The 24109-nt window shown below is 40.0% G+C and overlaps 1 protein-coding gene across 1 annotated transcript in view; it reads right to left on the bottom strand.

The window, feature by feature from the left end:
• The window catches only part of CDC73 (cell division cycle 73), a 119430-nt gene extending 95685 nt beyond the window's left edge, over positions 1-23745 (bottom strand). The window contains exons 1-7 of the mRNA XM_068140881.1: positions 23562-23745; positions 17446-17551; positions 16370-16439; positions 15388-15450; positions 15250-15302; positions 13417-13505; positions 10930-11146 (exon numbers count right to left, since the gene is read on the bottom strand). Of these exons, the coding sequence (XP_067996982.1) occupies positions 10930-11146; positions 13417-13505; positions 15250-15302; positions 15388-15450; positions 16370-16439; positions 17446-17551; positions 23562-23692 (729 nt within the window). The 5' untranslated portion in view covers positions 23693-23745. The remainder of the gene's footprint in view (positions 1-10929; positions 11147-13416; positions 13506-15249; positions 15303-15387; positions 15451-16369; positions 16440-17445; positions 17552-23561) is intronic.
• Positions 23746-24109: the final 364 nt, after the last annotated feature.

Raw genomic sequence — 24109 nt, 5'->3', positions numbered from 1 at the left:
TTTTAAGTTGTAGAGATATCTGTACACAATGTGTGTCATTACTGTCAATTTTCAGCAATGGTTCACTGGTAAAAGAAAACTTCTATCAATTAAGGAAAATGGCTCTTTTCCTAGATCTGAATAGCATAAAGTAGTCACAAAATGCTTAGCTTCTTCCAGAGTATTGCATACTAACACTGAAGTGGTGTTAACACTACTGACACTACAAAACAAATGCATGAATTACAAAACCAGGACTTCTGGGGTGAATTTTGTAGAAATCATATAGAGAGCTGTAATGCAAATCTCTTCTGAGCTTGCTCACTTGACCTCAGGCAGTCTGTTGGCAATCTGCTGCAAGCCAGAAGGGCAGGAACTGGAAGACCACCAGAAACTACTTATAAAGGAAAAGCCATTCCTTGAGTAAACCCAGTTCTTTTCACAAAGACTGAAAGAACTCACACAAAACTGCATTTGAAGTTCTTTTCAGCCAGAACAATCCCAGATTAAAAAAAACACCTTTGAAGGCCTGTGAGCCACACACATATCAACTACACAAGGACACCCAAAGTCAGCTCTGAACTACACATTTTTACTGGGAATTCAGAGATTTCTCCCAGCTGTGGACTGGGCAGCATATCAATCACAATTCTCATTGTTGCTGTGCTTTACCACATACTGTCTCTTGGAAACAAGAAGCTACTCAGTCTTCTGAAATTCAGGAGAAGGAACTAATTCAAAATAAGAAGAGGAATTTTCTGAGACTGATTGTTCATGTATCAAGCCAAGTCTTTTCTCAGTCATAAGGAAGCTATGACCAGCTTTCACACTCACGTTCCATTTATGAAACCTATAGCTAACATACACTTAAAGTGACATTACATTTCAAATTAATAATTTTTCAAAGGAATTTTAGCATCTCAGATTTTAATACTCTGAAATTGCATGCCATAGACCAAATTTTCAATTCTTTCAGGTTACAAGACCCACAGGATTTTCTCCCATCTGCTGACAACAAGTCACTAATATGCACGGATTACAAAGTGTTCTTGCTGATGTCTTTTTTTATCACAGCATGAAAATGCAGGTCCCGCAAGGCCACAACTAATATCTGTTTGGAAGGGGGGAAAAAAACAGGCAGTGTTTTAACAAGCACTTGAACTAATATCATCATCTTGCTGTTCGTTGACTTGGTCAGGGATGTGGGATCCTATTACTGTGACAGAAAAATGATAGAGCAGAAAAGAGTCCTCTGCAGGCACCAACTGATTTGCAAAGCCCTGCAGAGTTGCAAGACCACTAGCTTTTCATTGTTCCACCCTTTGGAGATCAGAATATGGATATCCACTAGCTACTGCCCTAAATTTAGATAGTATTACATTTCATTTAAGGCCTAAGTGCAACATTTTTATTATCAAAACCTTCTGATCTTGGGGACAACACAGAAAAAAAGTAGTATCTGTTTCTCTGCACTGAACACACTTTAGAAACAAGGCTTAAGAAAATCCTTAGTATGTAAAAGGATAACTCCATCGATTCCTGTTGTTAGCTGCCTAAAGCACTGCTACTCCCATGAAAGCTCTCTTGCTGATCCTAACCATGTACCTAATAATAATTCAACACATTCTGGTGGGGAAAAGGGAAAGGAAGGTGGAAGAAGCAAAATGTTTTAGCAACTACCAAACCAGGCTTTTAATACTGTCTGAAATATATCCCTATCATAATGGATTTTCCTGCCCATTCTCTCATGTCTCTGAAAAGAACACTCATGTAAATTGGAAGGAAAAACAACGGAAGCCAGAAGACAATCAATAACAGCAGCTGTGGTCAGATAAACAAAGTCAATCATCTTACAGAGAAAGTCACAGGTTCTTTAGGAAAGCCTGCAACAATATGTAAATTCTCAAAACAGGTTGGCACAGATGCTCTGTCCCTTGCTAACACAGTGACTAACATGCACCAAGTCAAGTTACTAGCATCGGTGTTAGCTTAACACCAGGCTGCTTGAGGAGTAGTAACAGAGCAAGTATGATCAGCCTGCCTTGCTAGGGATAACTTAATGAACTTATATAACTAACAAGACTCCTTTTATGATAAAAACACTTCCATTTAAATATAACATTTTGTTCTAAGAGAATGCAATCTTTAGTTTGTGATTAGCCAAAACCCTAATGCTCATTAGCAAACGTTTACTGTCACAATAGCAGCTTCACTGTGATAGCAAAGCCTTTTTTCCCCCCCCCCCCATTAATGATCAAGAAGAAATAATGGATTTCAACTTTGTAGAAAACAATTTGAGGGGAAAAAATTAAAAATTTTACTTCATCTCAATCATCTACACAAATAAATTACTAAATCTAGCATGAAACTATAGGCATATACAATGTTACACAGCATGGTTTACAAGGCTTCAAAATTTCCAATAGCTAAGTCTCAGACCATTTTTAAAAAGAAGGAGCAGCTGTACAAATTCAAACTCTTATTTGAGCTGACATTAAGCATTTCTTGTTGGGCATACATTCCAAGATGATCAAGAGCTACAGGATATTGTCCAAACTTACAACAGGGCTGGAGAAAGAAGATTCAAGACCCTACCACACTCCTTTACACGTCTGCTTGATATGCTCAAACAAATTGCTAAGTCCTTTGTACCGCTGACAGACTGCAAGGCACGATGCAGTACCAGAAATAGTCCCATCACACCTTTTCAGCAATTCCTACATACTGCATGACATGAAAAATGTAAACATTATTCAGGGAGTCTTGTAAAAGTACAGCAGAAATTAAAAAGCTTCATATGGAACAGGAATTGTACATTCAAGAGGATATTTTGCATGGTTTAATTTAAAGCACGTATTTCAACATGGATTCCTCCCTTTAAGGCATCACTGGCTTATGCATAAGAATCTCTTTGTCTTGTAAACTATTCAAGATTGAAGTTTTCTCCCACTTGCTCCTCTAACAAAGATAACCCTAAAGCATAGAGGTTTACACTGTGTGCTAGGTTGCCCTCAGAATCAAAGGTTGGACACACACAAAACTGATATTCAGGGATATTTTGGTAGAAAGGCTATGTGAGCTACTGGTATTCTCTGCATTGTGCTTATTCAGACCATAAAAACCTCCATTTCTGACCCAGCATCTTTCCTCTCTTTCAGGTGGAGGCCACATACCCTGAATTACATAGCTGTGATTAAATAAATCCTCCTTTTTCAATTACATACACATGTACCTCTCCCATTTTCCTTCCTTGCTTTCATGTAAATAATACTAATAATGTATGAGATGTTCAACTGCACTGACAGGCATGTTTGCTTAGAGCTCAGGGTAGGTCTCAAACTATTCTCCACACACTTCTGACCTGTGCATAGCCTACATTACAATAAGTCATACAACAAGCATGCTCCCACAGAGTTTTAAAAAGAACCACCTAAATAGGTCATCTGTTATGCTTTCAGAACAATAGTAGTTTAAAAATTTGCAGTGAACTACCAGAATTTATATAGCTAGCCAAGTCCATTATTTTATTTTTTTTAAACTGTCAGATTAGAGAACCTCTGAAAAACAGCCTTTGTAAAACTGAAATTGTTATCAACTGCTGGGGGGGGGGAAAAAAAGTCAGACTCCCTTTCACAGAAAGTTACTGAGAATCAAGTCACATTTCTTCATGTTCTAGTCAAGAAATTAATTTAAATATTACTAAAGCTTACTGAATTGAAAACACAGCAATTAACTCTGTGTATTTGTGGGCTGTGTTGTCAGTAAAATTTACACTCCTCACTTGTTCTGTACTCACTGAACTATTACAGCAGGAATATTAAGTGAAAGACAATTGAGACGTTTCACCTGAAATAGTACAAAAGCTACTTCAGAAGTACGAAAGAACTGCAATACTGTAATATCCTAAACATATAGCACAGCGTGAAATCTGCTCCAAAATCCCCCCTCATACATAATCCAAGTTTATATTTCCTATGAATTCAGCATCCAGAACTCTCTTTTTTTTGTTAAATAGTTATAAAAGTAGTGCTTCACAATAGTCTGGTTACTTTACAGTCAAGCTGTTTTCTTTCAGGAAGCATAGAAATTTATTCCATAGATTGTTTTCTGACAGATTTGAGGTAACTGTTTGCAAACTAAGATTCATTATTGCTCAACATAAATACAACATTTATAATCCAGCCCATCTTTCCATTAAATGCTGCATTCAAAACATCTGCACTTCTACCTAACAGCAATGGCAGAGTCTTCTCAGTTTTATGAAGTTAGCATAGGACAAAGTGGAGTTTGGGGACTTCAGCTATACCATGCCATTATACTTTCACACAGCCATTCTAAAACCATACACTTGTTCCATTTGAAAGCACTAATGAAGACACCAGTTACTACTAACCTGGCACACCTTTGCAGTTTTGCTGTTAAATTCACGACTAACTTGAACTTCATGAGCACAGAACAATTCTGCCACCTAGGGCCCATATACAAAGTTACTCTTCAAGCAATTTCTTTTTAGATAACCAAAATTTTACTCTTACACCTTTTAGTTGTAAATATTATTAGTCCTGCTATAAAATGAATTTAAATATTTTCCAGTCACAGGATCACATAGAAGAATTGACTGAAATTGTGATTATAGCTGCAGTATTAATCTCCTCACAGATGGCTCCACTAGTGAGAATGCTCAAAAGGTATCAGAAGAAAAATAAGAGAACTGAAAGCAACTGAAAAAGCACTTTCTCACAGCATTTACTTCAAATAGGTTATTTACTGTTAATTCTACAAATAAAAGGCTGCCATTTAAAATAAATAAATAAATAAATAAATGTATAAAGTACAGAAATACTAACTGCAGCAATAATATTTTCCAGAGTTCGTAACACAAAACTAAACATATTGGCCACCACAAAAATGAGATTCATTTGGGTACAATGAAAAGTGCTGTCATTTAATACTTATGCACAGGAATACAGAAAACCACAAAGGAATAACATTCTGAAATAGCTCAGAGCAAGACACAGCATTAGATAAATTTGGCAGCTGTGGGTTACGTCCAAGGGAAACACCACATACCAGGGAAGCACTAAGCTAGGGTCAGCCATTAACTCCCATCACCTTATGCAATCATGGACCTCCCATCACCATGCACACAAACATACCCAGAAACTGAGGGTGATGTTGTGAGGAAACAAAATAAAGATGATGGAATTTCATACAGATAACTCACAGTCATGTTCTATAAAATTACATTTTAACTGAATCCACCCTCCCCAGTATTAATGTCTTTTTTATAGATACACAATACACTAGGCATCATCATGTTTTTTTGTATCAGTAACTAGTACATTAACCCTGGACTGCCATAACTAAAGATATCAAATCTGAAAAATTAAGGTGGTCTAAAATAAAACCAAACAAAAAGGCTTTTATTTAAATTGTATGCAAAACAAAGTAAGATACTTATTCTCAAAACAGAGCTTAAGAAAAATGTGTGCTGGACAGCCTAGTCTAAAGGCTTTCATGGAAGAACAGAGAATATTTTACAGACATTTTATTTGATTCAGGCTTACCTCCTACTGTATTAGAAAGGAAAGACAAGGGCCACAAGGATGATCAGAGGGCTGGAGCACCTCTCCTATGAAGACAGACTGAAAATGTTGGGGCTGTTCAGTCTGGAGAAGAGAAGGCTCCGAGGTGACCTAATTGTGGCCTTCCAGTATCTGAAGGGGGCCTACAGGAAGGCTGGGGAGGGACTTCTCAGGATATCAGGTAATGATAAGACTAGGGGGAATGGAATGAAGCTAGAGGTGGGGAGATTGAGGCTGGATGTGAGGAGGAAGTTCTTCACCATGAGGAGTGGTGAAACCCTGGAATGGGTTGTCCAGGGAGGTGGTTGAGGCCCCGTCCCTGGAGCTGTTTAAGCCCAGGCTGGATGAGGCTCTGGCCAGCCTGATCTAGTGTGAGGTGTCCCTGCCCATGGCAGTGGGGTTGGAACTAGATGATCCTTGTAGTCCCTTCCAACCCTGACTGATACTGTGAAGAATGTTATATATAAAAAAGCCATCATCCAGAACACTGGCTTAATTTCTCGGTAAACATTAAGTGGGGAAAAGATTAACTACCCAGACTGTGAGAAAAATCAAAGTGGTTAACCTGCAGAAGAGAAGCAAGAGCAAGTAATAATTGACATCTTTGCTTTAGCACTTCAACCTAGACCTAGCAAGCTATATGTGCATAAGAGTCTTGCACTGACATGATAGAATTTTGTGATTCAAAGGTTATGAAACTAGAGGGACCAAGTTTCATACCACTTTGATCCCTTATCAGGTTTTAATGCTCTAAAGAGTTGTATCATTATTAACAGATACCTTCATAACAAGGAGCCCACACGACCATTCTTCTAACTTATACAGAGTTAATTCCATTGGGAAAATGTTTACCTCAAATTCGGACTTCTTATGCCCAGCTTCCATGATTCTATTGCAGTGCCTTTCCCTCGATTATACCCAGGCACGTTAAGACCTTGTACAGGTCACTCAACACTCCTAGTACCTTATGAAGTCTTCAAAAGCCTACAAGAGGCTCAGGAAGACAGCAAAGAAGGGATTTACAGATCTGTTATAACAGATCAAGAAATCCACAAAGCCAGCAGCTAGGCAAGTCCCATGCAGTTGCTGCACACAGATACATAAACTTGTGTCTGCGCACACACATATATACGAAGCATACACAGCCACTGTTCCAGCTTCTTAGTTGAAGTAATTTAGAAAGGTTATGTGGCATAAACTTTGACTTCTCATATGTTGGAAAGGATGGATTATGTTGTTTCTCCTGTACATAGGGTTACAGTTCACTTGAGAAAAGGTAATTCTAATATACTCACAACTGTAAGAAAATATGACTGAAGACTGCTACCCAAAACCTAAAGTTTTAACAGTAACCTCTTGCATATCCATAACTATTGGTTCTGGCTGAGGCAGAGTTCATTCTTCTAACAGCAGCTCTCACACTACTGTGCTTTGTACTGGTAGCTAGAAAGGTGTTGGTAACACGTTCATGTTTTGGCTGCTGCTGAGCAGTGCTGGCACAGCATCAAGATTCTCACTCCAACATCCAGCCCTCACCAGTAGGCTGGGGGCAGGCAACATCTTGGGAGTGGACATATCCGGGAAAGCTGGTCCAGCTGACCAAGGGGTAACTCCATACCATGTGTCTGCTCAGCAACAAAGCTCAGAGAAAGGAGAGGGGATAGGCATTTGTCTGCTACATGTGCTGAACTCCTGCTTCCTCTGAGGGAACCCATGAGGGTTTTCCCCTTTTGATTTTCCTCCTGCCCCATCCTGTTGGAGAGAGTGGTAAAGCAGCTGGGTGGGCACTTGGTGTCCAGCTGAGATCAACTCACCACATCCTATAAAACAAAAAGGATGACAGATGACAAAAAACCAAAAAAAAGAAGAAGAATGGAAATGCTCAGAGCTCTATTCCCATGTGGAAACTGGGTCATTTAAAAAGGTCAAATTCACAAGGCCATTAATAGAGTATTTCCAACATTCCAGTTTTAAGATTTGTCTACACACAAGTGAAGCATTTTCAACCCAGCTATCCAGTTTCCAAGCTGCTCATCTAAGAAATATTTTTGAGTAATCTGGGAGATGGAAAAAAAATACTAAAAACCCAAAAAACAAGTACATCAGCAGTCACTGACATAAATACACTCTCTAAATACACCTGTGAACGTTCAAATTCCTGCTTAGGGTACTTTAATTTGCTCCTACAGGAAGAACTCAAGTGCCACAAACATTTACAGTACAGATGGAATGAAGAGGTTTCTCCTTCAGAAAAGATTGCTGAAGTGTGCCACAGGAGGTTATAAAAAAAGAAAAATAAAAAGAAATCAAAGGATTATTCAAGAAGGAAAGAGAGGAAGAACATGAAAGGTAGGAATCAATTTCAGTTTAAACAGTTTTTTTCTAGGTGTGCAATAGTTTGCTTTACAAAACAGCCAGACATCTAGCTAAAAATATGTACACAACAGAACTGAAATCTCAGCACAGCAGTAATTCAAATCTTAACACTCCAAACATATGTGATGGTAAATATTCTATGTATGGGTTCAAAGCTTTAGGTATTGGAGAAGATATCCCCGTACATGATATACAAAGGTTCTCTCAATAGAGTTACAAAAGTACTATTTTGTTAACATTTTTCTCCTAAGATTTTCAGTTTAAAGTGTCAATATTAACTGACATATCCTTACCAGACAAGAAGTGATTTAATGTATCTGAAAAGCCCAAGCACTTATCTAGAAAAGGGTTCCACAGTCAGTGGTTTGACTACATTATCCAGAACTCTCATTCATACTCTTCTAACGGAAGTATCCGAAATTATGCTTGCTTTATACAAAAAAAAACCCACCTACCCAAAAAGCAAACCAGTGAGACACAGCATCAAGACACCTTGTCCAAGTATCAATCTACAGATTACATGATTTTCAGTTTTTCTTCTTCAAATTTCTCTCCCTTATCCTGACTGCTGTGTGTGAAGATTAAGAATGAAAATTGGGCTGCATGAAGAGCGAGGAAAAAAAAAACAGACTGATTTCTTAAAGTCCCTGACAATTTTAGCTGTTAAAAGAATAGTCTCAACTATAGAGACGGACTGTGAAGAGTTGGGGATATTCAGTCTGGAGAGGACAAGGCTCCAAGGAGACTTTATTGTGGCCTTCCAGTATCTGAAGGGGGCCTACAGAAAAGTTGGTGAGGGACTTTTTAGGATGTCAGGTAGTGATAGAACTGGGGGGAATGGAGCAAAACGAGAAATGGGTAGATTCAGATTGGCTGTTAGGAAAAAGTTCTTCACCAAGAGGGTGGTGAGAAACTGGAACAGGTTGTGCAGGGAGGTGGTAGAAGCCCCATCCATGGAAGTTAAGGCCAGACTGGATGGGGCTCTGAGCGACCTGATCTAGCATGAGGTGTCCCTACCCACGGCAGGGAGGGTTGGAACTGGATGATCCCTTGAGGTCCCTTCCAACCATAAGAATTCTATGATTCTATGCATTAAGAAGCAGCTCTAGCATTAACTACTTTTATTGCTTTTGAAATCTAACTTCTCAGCTAGCAAGACTATCAGTTTGCTACACAGCAATGTTATGCTGCAGGCCTTTAACCAAACGTGCAATTAAATTGTTTTAAACAATATATCCTTTCAAATTGTTCTAAAATTAAGCTACTATGAGAGAGGGGAAAAAAACCTACACCACAAAACACCTTAGACTAAAAAGATGCAATTTGGCTCAGAAAAGTGATTACATAATAATGTCACATTATTCATAAAATCTAGGAGACTACACTGCAGACTTGGGAAAGGCCAACAGATGTTTAAAACAGACTGTGCAGGATGACTCAACCACTAGTGATTAAATCAAACACTATTTCCAAAGGAAGGTAGAACTGCATAATAATCAAGCAGAAAGGTATGGAAAAATGTCAACAAAAAGTTCTAAGCAAAGGATTAAAATAAGCAAGCAGACATGCAAACTCTAGAAATGTTAAAAACAAGAGAACAGGTGAACAGAAACTTCTGAGGTTAACGGAGGCGATTGTACAAATAAAGGACCTCTTTCATGCACTACAGAAATATTAGAGGTAAATTAATTATGAATGACAGCCACTGAATTATAATAATGAATGATAATCTGTTCCAAATCACTAGAGCATTAGGGCTACACTGCCAATATGTGTGGGACAGCACAGAGATATCCAAGGAAGAAAACTGTAATGATGAGAGACTGAAGTGACTTTGCAGGTTGGATAAGCATCAAGAAGTGAAGTGATACTGAAGTCAATCTCTTGCTGTTTGTCTTTCTCCCCACGTTAGGTTTTGCTTAAAAGCACTACCACACCTCACTGTTATTGCAAGGATGCTAGAATAAAACATGCAAAGATACTTGGGAGAGAGTTGAAAGTTTCCCCTTAAAAGACATGTAAAGCCATGAATTCCATAAATGATGCACTAAAGGAGGGAAAGCAGATTCCCTTCAGTACAATCATTTCCAATGTCTAAAACACTAAAGGCTTTACCAATTTATCAGCTCTTCAGCAAGACTGCTACAAATTTCACACTGAACGCAACACTCACTCTGCACACAGCACATGGATCTGTACCACATAGCTAGTAATTACCCCAGAATTTATAAACTTAAATTATTCTACTACTAATGCCTGCAGACAGATTGTGAAACTGGAGCCCTGTTTACTTCTAAGTATTATTTTCCTGTGACAGTACTTAAAGAAGCGAAAGCAAAGGATGTGATTTGGCAATAATGTCAGACAACTCTAACCTTTCAGAAATTGACTTACTGCTTCCTTGAGACATTTAGTGCTAAGTATCACTACAATAAAGAGTAGCTGTCCAAAGAGAACAAGCTGTCAGCTGTCCTTGCAATCATGTCCTGGATGGCACATAACTAAGTGTAGCTAAAGACATGGATTAACAGAGCATAGAGACAAAAATATACAGAAAAGGATCCTCATCATAACACTTTCTAGTTCTGTTTATTTTAGCATTTTCTCTCTTCACTTCTTTGGCATTTTACACAACTCAGTAGCCCTTGGATTTCAATGTATGCATGTTGCTATTTGTAGCTGTTGGTCCCCACTTCTGTTTCAAATTCATGGGTACTTCCACACAGCTCTCCCAATTTCAGGGCTCAAGCCAGCCTTAAGAGGAATTAAGTGATTAATTGGTATCTGTTTGAACAGCTGAAGCAGGTACTTTGAGACACACTTTGGGCTTACTGTAGTAAGGTGAGAACAAATTCTTGTGTCACTGTGTCAACAGCCCTCCAAGCCTACCTTTACTGGAAGACCAAGTATAACCTCCCAGTCATAGAGAAAATAGAGATTGCAGTTTGTCATTAGGATCATACAAGTAGCTTGATATCCTGACCATTACCTTGCCTGTGCTTTGTAGGATTGTAGTTCTTGTCCTCCATACTCTCTCCCTGCTGACAATATCTCTGGTTACATCCACTTCAGCATCAACAAAACTTCTCTGTTTAAGAGCAGTTATGTCATCATCCAGGTCAGTTTTGATAGTGGATCTTTTCTTTGCCATGATTTTTGCTTTGATAGCAGCAATTTTCTCCACTGACATGGCTTCAGACAAGGACCTGAATAAGCAAAAGTAACAAGAGAGACTGAATAATTGTACAAACAATCCTTCAGAAAGAAATTGTGAATGAGTAACTCTATCCTGCTTAAAGTTTGTGGCTCGTATAAATCATAAATATAATTAAAGATTACATGAACTTGGCATTGCTGCTTCAGGTACAAGAATCAAAGACTCCATTCCAGCATCAGCACAAAACCCATCAAGAAATCCCAACTACATCAAGCAGAAGTAAAGACTGCAACTGTAAAGTATCAGCACTAACACTTTTGTTTACAGTATCATCTGAATTTCGGCTCCCCACTATATTTAGTGGATTACAATGTTGTGTCCAGTCAGTCAATCCCTGGATGCTCTGAAGCTTTCAAAACATTCAAAGTTTCAGCTGAGGTGCCATTGCATGGACTTGGCCACATGGAAGATGTGTTATCTTTTCAGAGCACGTAGGCCAAACAAACAACAGATGGTAGTAAATTTGTCCACATCAATCCGAGTTTGAGGCAGTTCTGTCCAAGATTTTATCTGTTTGCTTTTAATTGTAAACACGGAATCTGTTTGCCAAATGGTAAGACCTACTGCTCTGCAGTTGAGCTGAAAGAAAAAGACCACAAAAAACCAAAAAAAAGAGACACAAAAAAAGAAGACTGAATTGCACAATCTTAACTGCACATACCCAATTCATTTTTATGTGGTATTTTTTGAGATTGCCTTGGAAATTTAATACAAGTACTAGTTGTGAAGCATTCTCCTCTCACAACTAAGCTGTAGGAAAAAACTTTTTGTATTGCTTTTCGACACAATAAGAGTGACAAGCATGGAGTTCAAACTCACTGCCTGTAAATGTTGTTTGCACTTTAAAAATAATTAAAAAAAAGAGTAGTCATTCATGTTCATCAGTATTCTGTATTTAGAGATTTAATAAGTAACTAATAGTCAGCAATCCTCACTGCAGCGGCATCTCACAAATCCAGAACAAAGTGTGATACACACAAGCAAGCACCCAAATTATTAGGTTATTGTGGTAGTTTCAGGCTATGTCTTTAAAATGTAAGGTTGGGGGGAATTTTCAACCCACCACAGTTATACAAAACAATGTGTGTACTTTGATTTTGACTTTTTTTGATCCTTAGACTTCCTGATTTTAAGTCAGCCATGACAATCTAGGGGTTTTCTTTCCTCTAAAGTTTCCTTTTAAGTACCAGAGAGGAAGACAACATTCAAGATATGTATGTTTCATGTGGCTAGGTGTAATTATGTATTCTGTAAATGCCTCAGCTCTGCTATATTAATTGTTGCAAGGACAGCTGTTAAATTTAATCCCAGTAAAGGGCAGACAAGCATTCACAGTATTTTTTATGCTCAAGACATTAATTTCTCAAGAATGTAGTTCATCTGTCAAGTCAAACTACTTATCTGCAAAAATCCATGGCAGACAAAGCAGTACATGAATTCATACTCATGCACCTTAACTAGAGGAAGCATGTCTCCCATTTTACATTATCTAACACACTAAAGAAATTAGGCAGCTACCTTTACTGTAAGCCTTCTGAACTCAGGTATTGGAGAATGAACTACTGAAGTCTGGTATCCTACTAAGCCCAAGACGCTTAGTACCAACAAGATCTTGCAAGAATTTCATTTCCTCTCTGCTCAGCTTTGGGAAGATGTGGTGCAAGACTCAAAACTAGCTATTCTGGATGGATACAATGGAAGAGGAAAGGTGATGGGCAAGTTTTTAAGCACTTGAACACTGATTACTACTTATGGCAATGACAGTGAATTATCCTCTACTGCCTCTTTAGAGGCAAGAGGCTCACCACTGTAGGGAGTCAGAGGTTGTGTTACTCTGATCTGTTGTCACAATGTTTTCCTCCTTTTCCATGTGAAACAACTCAATACAGCATGTTTTCCTCGAAGCAGATAAGTAATCAGTGCTCCCTTGCAGTTCTGCTCATCGTATTTGTCTGCTTAGACAAACATCATGGTAGAAGAATGTAGAAATAGCAAGCTTGGTGGGAGGAAGGGACAACAGTCTGCTCACCTTTGAAGACAAACTAAATCTCATGCCATGCCACCTGAACCTTCACCCAAGAACAGAATTCCAACCAGGCATGAAGTTCTGCCTTCTCAAACATTACCAACAATGCCACTTATGAAGGGAGACTTCTTCTGGGAAGTGTAGGACAGAAGTAAAACTGGGTGCCTCAAACAGCACAAGAATTGTTATCAGTCCTTTAATTAAGCATTAGCCATCATAAAAAGTATTCCTACCTAATCTGCTCTGTCTGCACAATGCCTTCTTTGTGTCCTTCCAGTCGAGCTGCCAACCGCTCCTTGTCAAGACGCACACACTCTTCATCCTAGCAGTAACAGTAATTGCAAGGTTTAACTTTCTGCAATCTCTTTTAAAACATGAATACAACTAGAATTAAAGCCATTCCAATTTTTTTATTTATTTTTTTTTACATTTGCAAAGACAACCTTTATTTCCAGTTATTTTTGACCTATGTACTAGTGGTAACTGCACAGATACTGAAAATTTCATCTCAGGAACCACAGAGTGCAATTAGAACAACAAAAAAGAAACTATCATTCTCTCACAAAGAGCCCTCCTCAGACACCAACTGACATCAGCAAGAAAAACAGTCAGAGAACTTAAAAGATGGCAGAAAATGAACACATTCAGGTAGGACAATACATACACACAGGTACATGTGTGTGGCAGTTGGGGCTAGTTGCCTTCAAGAGGGCCTTTGTGTGAGAGGTTTTTCTTTGCTCTTTTGCCTCTTGCAAAAGGGGCAAAATCTGTCCTGCTTTAAACCATGAGAATATGCAAGAACTGTTATATCTTGACACAGAACTTCTATAAATGTGATTCCTAGTAATGAGTCAAGAGTAAGGAACCTCTAGTTGTACAAGCCAGGTTTTAAGACATGCAATTTGAGAAAGCAGTAGAGAGATGTAATTTTATGCTTCCTAATGCCAGCAACACTTGTGTTTAATCTGTCCTATTTCCCCATGAAACTTATATCAGCATCAAACCTGTCCTATTGCTAAAAGCCTGAAAGTTTGGAAAACAGTCATGCCCACGTACCAGGAGAGATTTACGCCAAGACAATATCTGAATAGCTTAAAAAGTACTTTAGAGCCGCTGAGCTTCCAGAATAGTAAGGAAACACAGAAGACAACCATAAGCTCATTAGGCTCATACACAGAGTTCTTGGTGCTCCTAATGATGATGAAGATCTACAGTTTCAAAACATGCTGGCACCATAACCACATAGGGCAATTAAAAAAAAAAAAAAAAAACAAAACAATAAAATCAATCTATAAAGCATCAGTATGCCATCTCACAGCCATCACCTGCTAACAGGCCATTAAGAATGCATAGTTTTTATGACTCTTATGCAGTTATATCTAAGCATAATGTTCAAATCCAATTCTTGGATAAGGGAATTCACATATTTTGATAACTCTTCTAAGAGATCTAAAGCCTCAGCACTCTGAAAATATACATAGCCAGACTTACCACTCCTCACAGGAGACAACTAGATGAAAATAGTTGAAGAAAGATTCAAGGAAACCAGTAAGTCAGTTCTTAAAACCTTGCATTTATAATGTGTGTGACTAGACCCGCTGCTTCGAGTCAAGAGGCATTTGTGAAAATACACTGTTAGATTAATTACCTACAACACAGCTTCCTGAAATGGTAATCACAGTGACAGTTTCATATACTGCTCTAAAGGGACTAAAACAGTAGGTAAAACAAGTATCCATTGAGAAGAGAGAAGACTGGCATTTAAGTTATAATCCTAATTAGTGAATGGCAAATAACCATAATAAATCACTAAACAGCACTTTTATTCCAGTCCCACAGCTATTAGCAGACAGGTTGTAATGCAAGAGACAACTAAAATTCCAACTTTAAGAGGCTTAAATTCTAGCTCCTTCCAGTTATGTTCACACTAACGGAAGTATTATGTGCTCAGCTGAACTGCTACAAACCCAGACAAATACTCTGGAATTTACCACCCCCACGCCCCAATTTTTATATATATATATATATATACACACACACACATATATATCAGTTATTGCCATTACCTCTATTCTTGGTTTCTTGGCTTCTGCTAATATTTCATCCGCTGCTCTTTTAACTACGAGAAAAAGAGGTCATTAAAAGGGAAAGACTGCAGAGTTTTGTAAAACAAACCTCAAAGTCATATTGTAGTTAAACTGTACCTTGAGTGGACCGCTGAAGACCAATTTCAAGTGGAGCACTTCTGTCTATGCTTGATGAGGTTGCTGTAATCAAACATAACATTTCATGTAAGTATAAAACATTTGCATAAATGTAAAAGGAAGGACAGCAGACACATCGTAACAATAGTAATTCTAAGTGGATATTAGGTAGCAAAGGCAGTCAAACACCAGAACTGAAGACATTCAGAACCTGACTGAATGCTAAGTTAGATGAGGTTGCTCAGAGTCATTTGGCCCTCTTTTTAAAAAGGCAACTGAACCAGATAAACTTCTGTGGTCCCTTCTAACATACATCAGTCAGTGATTCCATGAGCTGTATACACTACTTAAAAGACAGTCACAAAGACAATTACTTCATAACCTGGAATCAAGATCTACTAGTTTGCCTCATTTTTGGAATAAAGAGAACCTGCTGGTCCCTTGAAAATATATATTTAAAAGATTGTTTACTGCTCATTACAGAACTAATCTCATATTCCAGTACACTTAAAATTCCAAGACCACCTACAAAACAAAGCAGCCATATTCATCTTTCCTTGACCATCATTAATAAAACTTTCAAGAAGATGGAATACTAGGCAAATCTGCCAGACTGATAAATCAGTGATTTAGCATATTTTACTGTGCTGAATATTTTATCCCACACACTGAATCAAGATCAATGCACTGCTGAAAGTAAAATGCTAAACACACTAACTACTAACCAAAGGATGTTAATAATGACAAAGTATCTGACTTGTAAATATGCAAGTATGTAGGAATGCAGCTCCTATTTAAGCACCATAAAAACAGTTTTCAGAGCAGTATTAAAAACAAAAAGAAGCCCTACATTTGTTTGAGAAGCTTGAATATATTCCATTAGGCTGCAAACTGGCCATCATTAACCACCCTTGTCCTCACTTGTGCCATAAATAAGAAGCAATAAAGCAATGTGTCTAGGTTAAAAGAAAGCATCACTCACATGTTTCCCCATTTAGGTAGGCAAGCAAGTCTTTCCTATCAGGTCTTCTCACCACAGGAATGTTTTCAGTCTGAAAAGACAGAAGACTTGACATTAGACTGTTCTTCTCTTAGCAAGTGTTTTGCTGAAGATTTTTCACTTCTATTGAAAACACAAAGACAGGAACATGTGTCCTGCCTGCAAGAAAGCGTAACTATCAGGCTTAAAAATCCAATTACTTCCTACAGGATGTTCAACTACACAAAATGAAACATGTTTTCTGCTATAAAAACCTAAAAGGACAGCCTTTTTCCTCCTTCACTTCAAACTTACAAAGAAGATTGAGAACTAGGTTTTAAGGCAAACACACACGTCTCTGCCAGGAGTTACTGCTAATACCTAGAAATGGAGCATTTTGACTTTGTTGTTGCAAGTATGTACAACAGGCAGCACTCCTGTATCAGGTAAGCATGTGGCACAGGGGAAGATGAAGCACAGGCTCACAGAAAGCACTCAAACAGAAATCAAAAGTATTTTCTCTTTCAGAGTTCCCTTCTCTTCATCAGGAGGGCTTATCCAATCTTTTCTTTTTCATTAGACTGCATACTTCTGACTCCACTTCAAAGCTGTCATGATGTATTTTTCTCTGTTTGGTAGATCCTTGCTATTTCAGGCACTATAGCATCATCTAGATTCGGGCTGCACAATGGAGAACAGATGGACAAAAGTATTTTGAAGTAGTTGGTGCTGGAGACAACTGCAGACTTAGAATATCAAGATAAATGCTGCCATTAGTGTTAATATTTGGGTGACAGGCTGTTGTTGCAGAGACAATCTGGTGTCTTGAAAGGACAACCTGTTAAGGAAGGGAATTGTCAAGAAAAATAATCCACTTTCAGAGGGACTGTCATTTGATCCCTATGTAGAGATGATGGGTCTTTTTGAACACTCACACATACACACTTTGTTGCCTGTCTGTTTCCCCTTCCCCAGTCAAACTCATACACTTAAACGTTACTATCATCCCTTGAAAAGGACTGTGCTCATATTACTTCAATACAAATGAGACAAGATACAGTTTTATATGGCCTACTTACTGCAGCACGGCGGACATAAACTGGATGGGAAAGGTGCACATTATTGAGCAGGAACAAGATGGAATCCAAAGTGTAGTATTCCCTGGGTTGGCCTTCTTTTCCTGTCCTGTATAACCAGGAAATAAAAATTTTAGCATTTAACTTCTCCATCTGTCTCACTCACACACATTTCTCAGCAAAGTCCTCTTTTCTTCCCAGGTGACAGCTCAAAATCAAGCAGTAATATTATTATCAGATTGCTGCTGAGCTAGGGAATTATCACTTGTGTTAACAATTTAAATGAAGGATTTACATTCTTGCAGCCTTTTTACTGACAGAACTATAAAAACTGTCCAACCTGATCCAAAACATGAGCTGGATGACTTGTAAAACATTCAGCAAGCAAGACATGGGAAACCATAAGAACACATTCTCTCACATATCAATGTTTATTCTGATTATCAAAGGAACTATCTACCTTATTTGGGGCAGCTAGAGAAATGTAACTGAACTGTAAATGAAAAACAGTACTGTGTGTTCTTCAGGTATGACAGGATAGAACTTTCACTAACAGAAAAAGCACAGTGAAGAAATCAGAATGCACAAATTTCATGAAGCCTAGAGAGCAAAAGGTTCAAGGCGGTGCTGAAAGGTCAAACTAATGAGCAACTAGAATACATAGAATAAACCAGGTTAGAAGAGACCTTCAAGATCATTGCATCCAACCCATCAACCAATCCAATCCACCTAAACAACTAAACCATGGCACCAAGCACCCCATCAAGTCTCCTCCTGAACACCTCCAATGATGGTGACTCCGCCACCTCCCCGGGCAGCCCATTCCAATGGGCAGTCACTCCCTCTGTGTGGAACTTCTTCCTAACATCCAGCCTAAACCTCCCCTGGCGCAGCCTGAGGCTGTGTCCTCTTGTTCTGGTACTGGCTGTCTGGGAGAAGAGACCAACCTCTGCCTGTCTACAACCTCCCTTCAGGTAGTTGTAGAGAGCAACTAGAAACTAACTGCACACAAAACTAGCAAAATGGACGACAAATGGCAATGAAGTCCCATACAGAAGTCAGATCACCCTAAAGCAACATGACAGCAGCAAGTTCTATCTCAGCTTTGAAAAGCTTGTTTGTCTTTCAAGGCTAAAAGTTACTCTGTCCTGTGTAACAATTTGAAAAAAAAATAAAATATTTCTGAAAACTCCCCCAAAACAGCCAAGCAAGAACTGTAGTTTCAGCTTGGCTCCCCTCACATACACAGTCCTCCCCCTTTATGCTGTTTCTAGAAGACTTTGTAGGGGAAGCAATGCCTGTTGCAATTACAAAACAAAACCTGCCCCTAAATACTTCCACTGCTTTGAGAAAGTGAACTTTCCTTCAGTTTCATAGCACACCAGGAAACCGATGAGACCAGGGATTCCACTGCCCAGACCTGGGAACCTGCCAGACCCCAGCTAAACATAAGACAGGGCTCCTCCACACTGCATAGTCCTCAACTTGCTGTCTTACCTCAAAGCCTGAAGATGATGACCCACCAGAAAAACAGGCCAGAAATGGCACAGAATTTTGATCAAACCACAGCTTTCAGGAAGAAATCCATACTGTGGATATAATGAAACTACTGCTTTTATTACAATTACTTTTCAGAAATTATCTCCATTGGAAGTGTCCAATGCCCTGTTCAGAATTCATTGCTAACAGTAAGGTGGAAAATATTACATTCATGATGCCTGAGAAAACTAATACATGAACAGCATGCAGAGAAAAATGATTCAAAAGAGCAAAAAGGTAGAATAAAGCATCTTTCTATCAATTCCAAGAACCTCCCCAGCATTTGGGGGTGGTGGAGGGTGGGGCAGTGTTTACCTTTTGTTACTGAAGAGGAAAGGGAAGAGACATAGCATCTTTCAACTGCTAAGAAAACAAAAGTTGGCTTCACAATTAGAAGCAACAGAACTGGATTTCTCAGTCAGGAATTGTCTGGAGTATTTTACTGTTTCACTGCTACATTTGGTAAGATGGTATCTAAACACATTCAGAGCACTGGTGGAAACAAAAGCTTCCTCCATGTAGACTTGGCTCTGAAATGAAGGTTACAGCACATGATACAGTTGTCACTTAAATTTAAAATGAACACTTGAGATTATCTCACTTCAGAATAACTCCTTATTTGAAGTGTGCCATATGCACGGAACGTTTACATCAAGCCCAGCTAGTCATCAAGTTTTCAGTAATATTTAGCAATAAATGGCTTAATGAGAAAACAACTAAATGGTTTTCTATGAATTCGAAAATACACCATTACAAAGCCACAGGCACTGCCAAAGCTTAGCAGGGCACATCTGGTAGTTCACCATTTAAACCACACACAAGAAATCCCAATGCCCATTATAACTCTAAGAGGACATTTCATTAGGAGGACAAGATATTGTGTATTAAAGGGCAAGTGTCAGGTGGAGAAGCAGTTGTACATAAGGAGAAAAATCTAAGTCTAACCTCACATTTCAACATCAATTTGTACTCCTTTCAGTTTTTTCAGGCAGAAAGAACCTGATCAATAAACAGAGGTAAAAAGCAAGCTGATCTTAATGTAGCTTACTTCACTCAATTTAGAAACACACAAAGGAGAAGACACGAATTCTTTTATTTTCTGTATTTAGTAATGGCATCAATTACTTAAGAACAAAATAAAAATGTTAAGTTTCAGATTTCAAAAAATCCCACTACTTATAGTTTTGCTTTAGTGGTTCTTAAGAGTTGTACTGCTTAAAAAATAAAGCTCCATCTCAAAAAAATAAAAGAAAAATGTTAACATAGGGCAAGAAAATGTCACCTGTTTTTAACAACAGAAATTAATTTCCTGCTGATTGGTTCACCCTCAACCTGTGAGCATCACGAGCTTGTTCATTTTCAACTGCATTATTTCTTCTTTCAAGTTTCCAACAAAATAATTTTTATAGAGATACTGAAGGCCTGTGTCTCACCCACAAAAGAAAGCAGTAATCTTTACAAACACAAGAGTAGGCACGCCGGGTATCACACAAATCACAACACCCATGACCAGCTGCTCACTGTTTAGAAACTTCTCAGCTGTGCATACAAACCCCTCTGCTGGGCAAACAAAGTAAGTCAGTTCCTCTGTTAGGCTGATTCCTTCCCTTGGATTCAAAACAGATTGTATAATCACTCTACAGGGGCCACAGAACAGCCATTAAAGAAAACCTAATGAAACCATTTTAGACCATCCAGCCTTCTTCATGTGCCAGCAGGGGTATTCACATTTTTATGATCACAGAATCACAGAACAGTTTGGGTTAGAAGCAGTCTTATAAAGATCATCTATTTCCAACCCCTCTCCCATGGGCAGGGAGGGACACTTCCCACTAGACCAGGTTGCTCAAAGCCCCATCCAACCTGGCCTTGAATACTTCCAGAGTTGGGACACGCACAACTTGTCTGGACAATCTCTTCCAGCATCTAATCTCTCTCAAACAAATTATTCCTAGTATGTAATCTGAATCTACCCAGTTTAAAGCCATCACTCCTTGCTCTATCACTACACACCCTCACGAAAACATACTCCCCAGCTTTCTTGTAGAAATTAACATGGATTGCAATTAATTTCTGCTTTAGGTTTGGTTTGGTTTTGTTTTGGCTTTCCCTTTCCAGGTTACTTTGAACTTGGCTTAGTTCCTCAGACCAATCTACCCTTTGGCTGACACCTGTGTAACGATAGAGAGGGCAGCACTGCCAACTTCTGCTAGCTTGGCTTCTCAGGGAGCCACAGTGTTAAATGTCTACTTCTAATTCTAGCAGGGACAAAATGCCACTATGGCTGCATTACTCCCTCCAGATTGGCCACAGAGATGCAGTTATAGCAACCACACTGTGCACACCTGAAGCAGAAATTAAGATCTGCATCATGAAAGACTAAGCCACTAACAACCGTCCAGTGCAATTACAGTTTGAATCCTGTCAGGTGACCTGAACACAAAAGATTTTGTATTCAGACTTACTGCATAAGTCTGGCAATTACACAAATTAACAGCTCCTAAACTGTGGTGCGAGGACTATGGAGGATGGCTTGCAGACCTGGCCTCCTTTTTTTACAGTGTCTTCAATTTAAAGATTGAACAAACATAATTCCACAGTGGTTCCCAAGAAATCTGCATGGGTAACAGTGTGATCCTACCAAAAGTTCAGAAGCCATTGGCCTAGCCCGAGATTCATTAACTTCAAACAAACCAGAAAACACTCTCCAAGTTCTACAACACATCTATCACAAGAGGTGAGGACACAAACAGCTATTATAAGGTTACTTCTGCTGTTCTGGTGAGCAGCCTCTGTTCACCCACAGTTCCTTCTTAACCATGAAGATGAAGCTGTCTGAATACACATCTGGCTTCCTATCTGGCTGCTGTCTTTTTGTCTGTTTTTAACTATTTCCAGGCCAAATTCAAGCTCTCCTAAGCAGAGAGTGAGTTAGCCTGGCATGTCAGTTTCTCTCTCACCAGCAGAGGTGTACTCAAACTTGTCTGCCTAGTTAACCATTACTTGTTACTGCTTGGGAAAACCAACTTGTAACAAGGAAACCACCACAAGCTGTCTACACAGTTGCTCAGCAAAAACAGAACTAAGACTTTTCAAGAATTTTGAAGCTGCTTATGCAAATATTTTTCTTCCTCTTCAGTCTAGCTACCGGTATGCCCTATTCAGCCAGGAAGTGCAAATAAATTCTAAGGGAGCTTCTGGGAGCTTGAAATAAGTAATAAGATAGCACACTGTGAGTTTTAAATACAGTGCAAAGTAAAATGATTTTCTTAAAAAAGATAAACACAATTAAAAAAAAAACAACACAAATAGGTTTTGTTCCTTTTTCTCTCAAACTGGAAGTCAGGATATTGAAGGAATACTCATGTTAATGTCAGAATTATGACAGCTTAAAAAAAGTAGCAGTAACATCTAGTCACAGACTGAACAAGGCATTTTTTTGACATATCTACAGGTTCTTCTGCTTTTCCATCAAGCTTTGCAGAATAACATACTCCCTTTGATCAGTACCTGAAACACTCCCTATCTGACACTTAACAACAAACACTTTTTTTTCTCTTTGGTTTAAAAGACTGACTGAAATTCTTCTAACTAGGGCATTAAATGCAAGCAGCTGCTAAATTCAGAGGAAGGGATAGTGAAGACGGCCCTTGCACTGTAAGCAATACATATCACACTAGCAAATTCAACAGGTACAAAACCTCATTTTCTAGTAGTTTTCTTAAAAACAAAAACGCATTCTACCTAGCAGAATCATTCATGCAACTGAAAGCCTGTCTCTGCTTCAGAGCAACTAGCAAACAGCCTGCATTAGGTCCAATGCAGTGCGAGGCTTCAGATAGGTGCAGGCTGAGGAGAAGCAAAGCGCCTGTATAGTTCCACAGAGAACATAGATGACCAGAGAGAGTGTCGATTTGGACCTTACTGACTTCCCTGCATCAGGACAAAGCTCCAGGAAAAGCGAAGTGGCCCGAATAAACTAAATCGCTAAGTTTGTAACGTCGTGCTTTTCACACAAAGCCCACAACAACTTCGAGAAGCTGCTTTCTGTCATCCCATCACACGAGACTACAAGATCCAGTCCCGCTGCAACCCTCCAGCCCCACCGGATCGCAAGGGCAGACCAACAACCAAAGAGCCACAGATCAGCCCCGCTGCCTTTCTGGCCCAGAGCAGGGGCGCCGGTCGGTGGCTGGCCGGGCGGGGTCCCGGGAAGCTTCCCGAATGGACCGGCGAGTCCTCTCTACCCAACCAGGCTGCCGGCAGCACAGGAAAAAGAGCCAGCGCCCACCCCGCTGCAGAGAGTGCCAGCCGTTCGGACGCTCCTCTACCGGGACACCGTGCCCAGGAGAGAAGGCGCACCGTCTCGCTACACTCCCGAGGGGCCCTGACGCGAAGCGACAACCAGGCCGCCCGCCTCGCTCCTCACTACGCAGAAGGTGGTGAAGGGCGGCGAGACAGCCCTCCCCACTCCCCGGACGCACCTCTGCAACTTCGTGGCAACTTCTCCCTCCACCCCCCCACCCATGCCTTCCCCAGGAGAGCTGCCGCCTGCAGCCCGCCCCGATCCCGCTGCATACCCCCAGATGACATAGTTAGTCTTGACATTCTTGGGCCAGGAGAACTCGCCGAAGATCACCTCGTCGCCCTTCACCACGATCTCCTTCTTCTGCGTGTTGTACTGCCGCAGCACGCTCAGCACGTCCGCCATCTTCGCTCCGGAGCCGCCGGCCGCCGCCGCTTCGCTCTGGCCCGGCCCCTCTGCCAGCCGTGCGAGGACCCCGCCGCCAGCCTCCAGGTCGAGGGCTGCCCGTCGTGAATGCCTGAGCGAGACCTCCATCTCCGCAGCCGCCGCCTCCAGGGAGCGATGTTGAGTCCATTGCCAGGGAGCGAGGCGCTCCCCGTCAGCTGTGGAACGGGTGATCGCCGCTGCCGGGCACGGTCACGCGAACAGGACGGAGGGAGCCAACGCTCCTCACGGCCCCTGCCCAGGCCCGGCTGGCCCTTCATAGCAGCACAGTGACCGCACGGAAGAAGGAGAGGAATGCCTCGAGGAAGAGTGTCAGAGCGGTCGGAAGCAATGTACTGATTGCACGCTGCGGGTCAGAAGGGAAATCTTCTGGAACCT

The sequence above is a fragment of the Melanerpes formicivorus genome, unplaced genomic scaffold, assembly GCF_026170545.1.
Source record: "Melanerpes formicivorus ecotype bairdi unplaced genomic scaffold, bMelFor1.0.p_v2 SCAF_7, whole genome shotgun sequence".
Taxonomy (NCBI): domain Eukaryota; kingdom Metazoa; phylum Chordata; class Aves; order Piciformes; family Picidae; genus Melanerpes; species Melanerpes formicivorus.
Note: the sequence above shows the minus strand (reverse complement) of the source record. Positions and strands in the feature narration are given on the sequence as shown.